Genomic DNA, 11,596 nt, shown 5'->3' on the forward strand with positions numbered 1-11,596 from the left:
CAAAAAAAAAGATCAGCTGGAATTTTTCTGTATGTATAAAGTGCATTTTCTGACATGCATATCAACAAACTGTCCCATCATATACAGTAGAAATAAATAAAAATGGTTATTAACATGGGCCTTTGCCAAAACAGTGTTGTCTCACAATAGTGTGCAGTGATGCCAGCATCACCGCATGTTACTTGCTCTAATACCAAAGTGTACAAAATTATATGAGGTGTGTCTGAAAGGTTCTGGGACTGGTTTTCACGAAAGCACGTTGACAGAGATATTTGCGGCATTTGTTTCGCTCAGTGCATGCGAAAAGGTGAGCGTTGCAAGTGGCTCCTTCACCATACCCTGAGCATCCCACAGTTCCTGGCCAAGAAGGCCATCGCTTTGCTGGAGAAAGCTCCCTATTCACCCCACCTGTGACACCAGTCCTGGGCCTCGTACACGTGATTTGATTGTGTCAGCCCTGACACATCACGTCTGTTTCAAACTGCAGCAGCTGTCCCATGAAACCCAGGTTGGGGGAGATGACCTGACGCCGCTGCTTCACGAACTCGAAGGCCTCGTCCAGCCGAACCCGCCGGGTGCGCATGAGGTAGGCCAAGCAGATGGTGGCCGAGCGAGAGATCCCCGCCTGGCAGTGCACCAGCACCCGGCCCCCGCCCAGCTTCACAGCATCTGGGGATGAACACACAGAAGAAATGTTTTCTTTTTTTCAATTGAAATTCTGCTGTAATGCAAAGAGAAAAGGGTATTTTTTTAAATGTGATTTTGTTTTTCTAAAGTCAATTCAATATGCTGTAGGTCAACATATGGATTTTACAATGTTTTACATATTCTACATATACAGTACTCAGTGGTCATCAAGATTGTTTTTTTTATAATACATTGCTTTTGTGTATTTGAAGTAACATGTTTATGAAATAAGTTCTGTTAAATAAACCCCTAAAAAATGTCTATACCTCAAGAAAAGGCACAACGCGTAATATGGGTTACTGAAACAAAATCGGATATGCAGACTCAGTGACATGACAGTATTATGTCCGTCACTGCATCCTGTTAATGTGCATATCGAGGTGCTGTTGGATCAAAATAAATTGTCTTCCCCCAGAAATTAGGGCTACAATATCTTTATTTTATGATTCCAAGCTATTCCTCTTTTGTTATTTCAACATTTAAATAACCCTTATCAGATTTGACAATTTAGTCACAGACCAAGAAGTCTTATGCTTTTCTTTCAGAAATGTGGGAATAACAATGCGTTGAAATGTACAAAACACTGACATTGATCATGCCTGGCCAGGAGATCAGCACCCCTAAACCTCTGATCCTAGAATCACCCCTGCTTTGTACTTACCTACAGCAGTGATTCTCAACGTATGGTACGCAAAGATTGCCACTGAATTAAATGCTCAAACTGTGCAAAATGTTACATTGTCTTAACTTTTCCAGAGCAGTACATGTGTTAAATACAGATCAGTTGTTTTTAAGTTTTAAATATAATATATTTGCATGTAATGGTTTGGAACTGCTTGTTTTCAACATTTGGTACAATTTTTATTTTACTTTTAATGTGCCGTTTATTTTAACTTAATCCTTATCTAAGTACAGTTTTAAATTTTGGGGGTTTACAGTATATTTAAGCGCTGTGTTGATGTGCAAACTTCTCACTGCTTGTTTACGTAACACAGTAATGCACTGTCTGTTTGATTTGTGCTCACACTACAGGAAGCAAATATTGACTAAAATAGACGAGCCGATGCTTCACGAGAGATGCCCCCCACCGCCTCACCGATAAAGGCGATGGCCGTGGAGAAGCAGGCTCGGATGTCTGCGGCCAGGGTGTCCTCCACGGTGAGGCGCAGGTACTGGAGCTCCCCCTCGAAGAAGTTGGGGCATGAGGACACGTTGAGCACGGCTGTGATGCCGGCTGACGTGAGGGTCTCCCGGCGGGACGAGTGGACGGCGCTGCCCAAAAATAGGAAAGGCAACAGTTCTACAGGGCCGTCCTGCAATTAAAAAAGTAAATATGTTTACTACTTGACTGGATGTTTGTTTTTTTGTCTTATTTGAAGCTATTTAACCTGATCGTATGCTGGTGTCTTCCGGCCTGAGCTGACTGGTGGCTCCGATTCCACTGCAGAGAGCGTTTTGCTAAAGCAGAGCTCTGGGTAGGCCTCTGAAAATCCCTCAAATCCACCTAAAAAGGACGTCACAGTGTTAAATCCTCCAGATTACATCCTGCATAGATCACGGTGAGTAAAAATATGTTTTACACTTGTACATGTGTGTGCAGGGACATGAAAGTGAAAATTACAACATGATTCTTGAAAACAGGTTCTCATACTTTTTGGTCTAGGGACCCCTTACACAGGAGAGATTTTTCCAAGAATCCCCTCATAATCCTATTGCCAATTAAAGATTCAAGACTCAAAGTGTTTCGCAACATATAAACAGTAGGGAAATATGTTTTCTGTGTGCAATGAAATGCTTAGTTAGCCAGTCCACATATAAAATGAAAAATAATAATACATAACTACAGCTGCAAGCAGCTATGAAGGCGCCCTTGCACCTCTGGCCATGTTGGGGTGCTGGCAGGTTGGGGGACGGGCCCATAGAAATTGAATGGAAATGGCTTATCATCATGTAGTAATGGAAATGGTTAAATTGGAATTTATTAGATTATGTTCCTGGACCTTCCTCAGTCGGTCGGTGTGACGTCATTGCCTTGTCCTCTACCGAAATGTCACAATTTTATAGTACAAAGCATGAGGAACGTCTTGAGGCTTTTCTGACAAAAACTCACGGTCCGATCTGGTCAATGTGCTTGGTGCAGTACAATAAAATGTAAAAGATGACAGACATAAGTACCATGTGTAGCCCTAAATGCCGTAGGATTTCAAAAGTTGCATAATTTTGAGAAAAAGCTCAGAATGTTACAAGAACAAATTCATATTTATTAAGAGAAAAAAAATGATAAAATGAGTGTCGAAACCTATTTTTCCAAGAAAAAAACTAAACAAAATAGATACAGTAGGAGTAATTTGAGATACATGCTCAGTTACAAAACAAATGATCTATTTATTTATTTATTTATTTATTTGTCAGGGACTATGTACGGACCATGTACAGAAAACAGTATTGCGAGATTAGCTTTGGGCCGTATTTTTGTAACCGGTGTTAATCCAGTGCGGCGGGTGGCGCAACTGAACACCATGGACGGGTTAGACCAGCGTCAGCAATTCCATAGACCAGCGCAGCCCAGCGAAGGGCGATAGTGGGCAGGCTTGCGCAACTGAATGTGTGTTTACAGTCAACTTCTTTCGCCGCCAATCCCAGCGGCTCCTCTCATTGCCTTTAAATGTGGCGCATCTGACAGTCTTGACAGAGACATCTCTGTGCGGAAGAGCCGATCCGTGCATTGTCACTGCTCTTGGCCGATGTGGCAACAGACAATGTGAGGGTGGTACCCATATTAAATACAGAACGAGGTGGTGATACCCGCTGGCTACTTAAATATGTCCGCAGACCTTAGGATCTGTCTGCCTGTGTTCTGATCAAAGTCACCAAGGTCATCAGACCAGCGGTCTACCTACCGCGCGAGAACTTAGAGGTGGTCTGAGCAGACATAAATTTAGATCAACCTTCCACCACCGTGCCGCATCTCCAAGGAGATTAATTATGTTATTCACTCCTGGACAGTAACAAGGTGCATTTCTCAAAATATACCCACATGGAATGCATTGCTCACTCCATTCTAGTGCATGAAAAAATAAACGATACTTAAAAGAAGTCAATGCTGAGAATTGTTGTTTTTTTTTTTGAACACATAATTCAAGGTACAGCTATATTCTCAAAACAAAGATACATGCCTTTTCTTCTCGAAAAAATAGGACTTCGTTCCTCTGAACAGTGGTTCTCAAACGTCATACTACCTTTGGTCATATGTGAAAGAATCGTGGAATTGAATGTTCAAACTATATCTTATGTTATTGTAGCTGAATTAAAAACAAAAATAATCCAATACATGTTAATTACAGTTCAGTTGTATTCAACTATTGAGTACAATACATTTGCACTTAGTCCTTTAGAACTGTTTGTTTTTTTCAAACATTTATTTGATTACAATTATTCTTTAACTTTTACCTGCAATATATTTTAATTGAATCATCAAGTGCTGTTTTTTTCCCTCTGTAAATCCAATGTTAATGTGCCAACTGTACATAATGTTACCATGGCTTATTTTTGTATGCAGTACATTATAGAGTACAATGGCTAGGTACAGTTCAATTGTATTTAACTTTGAAGAAAAATATCTCGGAGTTTCATCTTTGAGAATCGTTTTTAGACATTTAGGCAATTTTTAATTAACTTTTATGTTCAACACATTTTCATTGAATAATTATTTAAGTCCTCTTTTTTTTTCAAACTAAACAATGTTATAGCGATTTACAATAATATTAAATATACCTTTTAGGAATGAAACCTGGTTGTACTTACAGAGCCAATTGATGTGGTTGGTGTCAAACGTTCGAGAACCACGACTGTAATACATATGTTCTAATAAATAAATGAATAAAAATTCAAATTAAAAAAAATATTTTCTTGTGTCACTGTCTATAACAGATAAATAACTGGATGAGCCCAATTTTTCTTCAATTAAACCACAATAAAACTGAGATAATTGCTTTTGGCAATAAAGAGAAGAGGATTGCTGTTAGTAAATACCTGGAGTCACTCTCTTTAAAAACCAAAGACCAAGTCCGAAACCTTGGTGTTCTGGTAGAGTCCGACCCGACTTTCAACAGTTATGTCAAATCAATGACTAAAACTGCCTTCTACCATCTGAAGAAAAATGTCCAGAGTGAAGGCTTGCATGTGTCAAGGAGACCAGGAGAAGCTCATCCATGCTTTTATCTCAAGCAGACGAGACTATTGTAATGGTCTTCTGACTGGACTCCCCACAAAGAGCATTAAACTGCTGCAGCTCGGGTTCTGACCAGAACAAAGAGGTCAGCGCATATTACTCCAACTCTAAAGTCTTTACACTGGCTTCCAGTCAGCTTTAGAATATATTTTAAAGTTCTGCTACTGGTCTATAAATCACTAAACGGTTTAGGTCCTGAATGCATGAATGAAATGGTAATGGAATATAAAGCCAGTAGGGCTCTGAGATCGACAGACTCAGGTTAAATGGCGGAGCACGGAGTCCAACGCAAACACGGTGAAGCAGCATTTAGCTATTATGCTGCACACAAATGGAATAAATTGACAAAAGAAGTGACGTCAGGCTCAAGCGTGAATGTTTTTAAATCCAGGTTAAGGACTCTTCTTTTTTCCCATGCTTTTTAGAGCATTTCCACTTTGAAATGATATTTCTTGCGCTGTACTCTGTTTTAATTGTATTTTCATCGTTTCTCTGTCTTTGTTTTAAATGTTTACAAGCTGTTTTTTTCCCCTTTGTTTTTAAAATGCTTTTAATCCTGTAAAGCACATTGAGTTACCTTGTGCATGAAATGCGCTATATAAATACATTTGCTTTGCTTTACCTTTCAGGAAGCAAAGTTGCGTGCGGACTTCGTTTCGCAGGGCCGTGAGCAACATTTGGGCCACGCTCTCCGCCTTGAGCTCTCCCACGGAGCGGCTGCTCTCATCCACCACCACCACGACCACCGGCTGCGACCGGCTCAACTCCCCACCACGCCGCATCCGGCCCAGCAGCGTCTTGTCTGGGATCAGCCAGTCCAGAACCACCTCGGCGCCCTTGGACCTGCGCCGCAGCACCGAGTTCCAGTTAACGTTCCGGGACTCGCTGACGTGCGCCAGGGAGAAGTCCAGGAAGGGTCTGCAGTCCAGGACCACGCAGCCGGCGGAGGTGCGCTCCCTGAGGAGGTGAACCAACTCCGGGCTGTTTATTTCTAAAGGCTCGCCGACTGACGTCATGATCGGAAAAGGTAAATAAAGTCAACTGAAACGATTATTAAAAGCCTCCAAAATAAAATAAAAGAAATATATATAAATATAATATATAAAAAAGACCAAATTAGACCTCCAGTTGTCTTTGAGGCAACCTCCACTAAAGTACAAAAAGTATACTACTTGTTTCCTATGAGTTCCAGAGACTGACTTCCAACGAGTTACACTTGCTCGGTGATAACAAATGGGAAGCCCCGCCTTGTTTACCATCCAACGAACGGCACTTTCAGGCGGAATTGCCATATATGGGCTTACCTGTCACTCCTAATATGGACAATGACGTGTTGTCATTTGTTTTCCCCATGCTCCTTTTAGGTTATGCCGTATGAGGTTTGATGGTGAATGACGTTACGCTGACGGCTAAAAGTCATTAAATAACTAGTCTACATGCTGCAACAGGCACAGAATTTGTGGAATATTTTTCAATATTGTACAGGGCGTGCAAAATATACATATTTTTATTATTAAAAAAACAGCTTTGTAAAGAAACAAAATAAAATACAAACGACTATCTCATGTGGCTTTTCTTATAAATTTACACATGCCAACAGTGGGCGGTTATCTTGAATATACTTTATCTTTGGCAACACACCAAAAGAAATCCATTGAGGTCTGGTAATCATGATGGCCAAAATAAATGAAAAATACATTTACAAAAATACATAAATTAAGAAATCAAATAATAAAGTGTTCAACTGTATATAATGTATGTACTTTTGCCAGCCTATATATCTTTTTACACAACTTGATTTATTGGTGAAAGACAGACAGAAAGAGTAACTTATCAACTGGATACATGCGTACTCTTCACTATGTAAATCATTAATCAGCAATTTGTCCCAGCCAAAGTAGGGTGGAAAATACCTATCACCACAAAATGATGCATCGCAATATCTGGAAATTCTTTGAAGTTTTTGTCAATGGAAAAAGTAGACGTAATTAACATTTGGCACACTTAATACAAATAAGCACTAATTTGCACTTCTATTTGTGAACTGTTTGGATCGATAAAATATAAATATTTTATTAGGCTATACATCTCTCTCTCCATCTATCTGTATCTATTTGTGTATACATTTGTCTATATATCTTTCTATATATGTCTGCCGTGTCATTTATCTCACATTTTCCATCTGTTACATATAAAAACCCATTTGCCTGTAACACGGCACTGTAGTTTTGTGATGTGTGTCTCGTCTTTTCCCCAAAGGCCACACAAGTGACTCCCACCGCCTTGTTGATGTTCCCACTTCCTTCCTTCCTTCCTCCTCCTCCTCCTCCTCCTCCTCCTTCTCATCTTTCCTCCCAGCTGGCAGCGCGACAGCCCCTCAGCAGTGCTCTGTTCTCCCGCTTTTTGCCACGTGCTTCCCCACTGCTTAGGTTGCAATTTCAGGTCACTCAAACACTATCTATCATGGCTGCCATCTGAGGAGCTGAGCCTGCATTTGATGTAACCACAGCATGAATACGACCCCCCAAAAAAGTCATACCCCAATTTCAGCAACCCCAACAGGAAATGAAATGGCACCGCGCCTTTTGTGCATCCTGCCATCCCCACCTCATCACAACTTCCCCTCCCACGTAGACGTCTCATCACCCGCTTTGTTCTCCCAATTACACTGTTCATGGATTACTGAACCCAAGTGACTAACCTTCCACAGACCCTGAGCAAAGTGAACAATGATTAACATATGTTAATGGATCTTAGCAATTTCCAACGCAATTACTCACATTTTCATTTCCATTTGCTTCAAATGTTTCAGAAGTGAGTGACTACTGTGTACCTAAGTAGCAATTTCTTTTCTTTAATAATAAACCAGAGGACATAAACATGCAAAAAGAGAAAGAGCAATCACCTATTAGAGATGCACATATACTACTTTTTTCAGACTAAGTAAAAGTACCAAGTCATGATACATGATAATGCCATTAAGTGTTGCAATTTTGATGATTTAAACAAAATATTCTTGAAAAACACAAACTTTTATTGAACATGGCATAAATTTCACTTAAAGATAACTTTGTACACAACCAAATATTCAAAACACAAACTTTTTTTTCAACATGGCATCATTTAAACAAATATAAGTTCACTTAGATATAATAATGAATATATTTATGTTGCTGTGTAATTTGTGCATGATAAATCGTTATTTAAAGGTTTGTACTGTGACACCGATGCTATTCGTTAGCCCATTTTGCATTTTGCATTACGTGTCAGCATTGGTTGCAGAGATGACGCTAAGTGTAAGACATGTGGATCGGAATTATTGTCCAGGGGCCAATTGTGGCCTGCCATCCACTTATTAGTGGCCCATGACATTTGCATAAAATACATATATAAACAGGAAAAAGCTGTTTGGTGTAGGTGTTTAGAAAAAGCGAAAAGTGGGGTGGGGAGGGTTGCACTACCCATATACCCCAACCACTACAACTACTATTACTAATAAGTTGGTGTTATACGGAGCTTTTTTTGGATATGCAAAGAAACTACAACTAAAATAGAAACAATATTTCTCTATAATTAAAAACATAATTCAGTTTCCTCCGCGTTCTGCTCTGTATCAAGGTCTGATTTGTGAACATATCGCATTAATGATTATGATCCTCAAGTAAAGACATCTTTAAATACAGTTTATTACAGATTGGTCATGTTTTGGTTCTGAATATGGCAGTAGGGGCGGGTCTATTCTAGTGGGCTACAGGGCTGCGTGACACCCCAAAATCATGACAAATCCACAACTATCATCCACAACTTATCACCTGCAAGAGAAAGATGTGATGTACCAGTTTCTCAAAAAAAAAAAAAGTATAATTGCTTGATGGATTGGTTTTAGAGAGTGTTTAACAAAGTCAAGTGGCCCCTGCATCCTTCAATTTTTCTGTATGCGGCCCTCGGAGGAAAAAGTTTGGAAACCCCAGTATAATATAAAATGTGTACAACTGTTTTGTGTTTAGTTTTGCAGTAAACGACAACTGGAGTGTCAATAAACAGCACACTTTGACTCTTATTGAAGAAACTTTTGCTATCTGCCAAACTGCACATCACACACTCCGTGAGGGCAGAATAGGCTTTAGTGGGCCCCCACGTACTCACGATTCAGCACCTGTGGATTCATCTATGCGCGAGTTTCATTTCCATATTTCTTTTTCCAATAAAAAAAAAAAAAAAACATTTACATTTTTTTTCATTTTAAATTTGCCTTTTTTTTGGTTCAATCCCAAAAACGCGTATCCACACTTATTCAATCATTTTTGGGGTTTAAAAAAAATAAATATTTTTCAACACTACTCTAATGGGCATCAGTTATACGTGAATTTTCTATATTCGCATTCCGCCCGGTCTCTAGCCCCGCGAATAGCAGAGATCTACTGTAGTACGTCATTCACATGCTGGTATCGGATCTCCTCTCTCGTTTTGTGCACCACTATCGGTGCATCCCTATCCTGTACAAATAAATGCGGGGCAGCATGCAGGTTATCTCGTTTTTACGAGCACTATTACAGATGTACCTATGTGCACCACTATCGGTGCATCCCTATCCTGTTCAAATAAATGTGGGGCACCATGCAGGTTAAGAGGTGGGCAAGACAAAAGATGTGTGGAATTTAGAACAAAATGCCTTCCTTTTTCTGAATGTAAGCAAGAGTAAATAAATACTAGATGAATACTTGCAATTCTGATTCGCCCCTCCTTCTCACAAGAGATATGCAGGATTATTTGCATGACTGGGGTTGGTAATCTCCGCAGAAACACTGCAATCCAGATGTTGACCTCATCCCAGATTCCTACCGTGAACGCCCATGTGACCAGACCACCCCCTCGCCTTTGATACGGCTGGTGGTTCCGTTTCTGGAAAGCTGAGCTGGGGATTTCACATTCACGTGAGCACTAACGTGTGTGCTTTGGTTCACATTGAATCACACATTTTCACTTTTTTTTAAGAACAGCACACGACACATATGCCTGAGGTAATCCTCTTGACATAACTTGGCTGTTTGTACTAAACCATCGAGGAAAATATCGATCATGTATACTTGTTGGTATGACTGTTGGAAACAGCAATACTAACCACTACATGCTTTATCATCTTAAACAAAACATTTTATTTCTATATACATTTGACATTGAATTGTTTGAATTTGGAGGAACTGAGGTTTTTCTGCACCCAAAATATGTATTTGTATTATTCATCCCATGTTTTTGACATTCCAGTTCTTCCACATTTTTTACAAATGATCAAACTTCCAAATATTCACAAAATTCACGACACTCAGGAAAATATTTCCCACATTCTGAAAATTCAGTTTTCTCACAATTCCACATTTTCCACACAAAAAAGACTCAAGTGATTGAGACATTTAACAAAAAAGTTCATCTTTCACATTCCAACTTCACATTCCCAACACTTCCCAAGTTTTAGTATTGTACATTTTCCATGACAAAATTCCCAAGCTAATTCAGACATTTAAAGATTTACCACCTCCTTCCACATTTGCTGACTGATTGAAACCATACCAACTTAAAACTGTTGAGCTCATTCAGTACATATAAAAAGCTTATAATAGCTTCGTCACACTTTCATTCCCCATATTCCCACATTTTCACACAAAAGAACTCCAAAATTTAAAAAAATATTTCAAACATTTACAGTATCTCCTCCTTCTACTACTACTCTGATTCAAACCGTTCTACGGCAACTTCAAGCTGTTCAGATCATTCAAACATAAATGCAACTATCAGATTTCCAAACGTTCCACATTTTGAGTAAAATTCCCAAATTGAGAGAGATTTAACATATAACACTGCCAGCCTTCCCAGTTAACATGGATATTTGACTTCTAAAGCCGTCAATGGCAGTGAATGTGTTAAGCATGAGTCCCCTCACCCGACCGACCATGTAAGAAATTGAGCGCCTTCGTTCCCGGTGACTTAATTATTATTACAAGGCCCAACCCTTATAGCTTGTGAGCTAGCTAGCGGCTAGCACCTCTCGTTGCGACACGGAAAGCCCCGCGGCGACCCGGTGAGATATATTGCAGCCACCGGAGGCAAAACATAACATATGACATGACTGGTCGTTGGTGTAAATTGTTTGTTGCTATGACCTGATGCAAATTGGTAGTATAGTGGTACCTTAGCAACTGGAATAGGATCGATTTCCACTCACTCCTGCGATTGACTTGGTAGGTTGTCTGGCTGAAAAATAGATAACTAGCTAGACAGACAGTTTGTGCGACTGAGTAAAGTATGTGATTTTTTGACTGTTTGGTAGAATACGGAGGACCAGCAATGACAGCATGACCAGAAAACATCAGGTACATTTGAAGTTTCCAGTCCCACAGGAATCATTTGCTGTGCACGGCATCTGTCACAAAAAGGTGGATGTGTTGTTTTCTTCCACCACCCTTCTGCTCTGCATCTGTGATGTGGTTTTTCGCTGAATCCTAATCTTTCTGTGGGGGAGGTCACATAGAATCACACTCACATTTAAAAAAAAAAACATCAACTGTATAGCTTGTGGCTGGCTTCTTGTTCCTTATAAAGGGCACAAGTAACTCTCACAACCTGTATGAAAAGCACATCCAGGACTTTACCCTTAACGGAAGGCTGCCCTACTCTTGCTTG

General features: G+C 39.9%; 1 protein-coding gene across 1 annotated transcript; it reads right to left on the reverse strand.

Moving 5' to 3' along the window:
- Positions 1-6,132, reverse strand: dusp2 (dual specificity phosphatase 2). Its single transcript, XM_061767634.1, has 4 exons — positions 5,541-6,132; positions 2,076-2,191; positions 1,784-2,000; positions 1-669 (listed from the first exon to the last, which is right to left on the reverse strand). Exons 1-4 carry the CDS (start codon positions 5,932-5,934, stop codon positions 452-454), a joined length of 945 nt encoding a protein of 314 aa, XP_061623618.1. The 5' UTR covers positions 5,935-6,132; the 3' UTR covers positions 1-451.
- Positions 6,133-11,596: the final 5,464 nt, after the last annotated feature.

This window comes from Phyllopteryx taeniolatus, chromosome 3 (genome assembly GCF_024500385.1).
Source record: "Phyllopteryx taeniolatus isolate TA_2022b chromosome 3, UOR_Ptae_1.2, whole genome shotgun sequence".
Classification (NCBI taxonomy): Eukaryota; Metazoa; Chordata; class Actinopteri; order Syngnathiformes; family Syngnathidae; genus Phyllopteryx; species Phyllopteryx taeniolatus.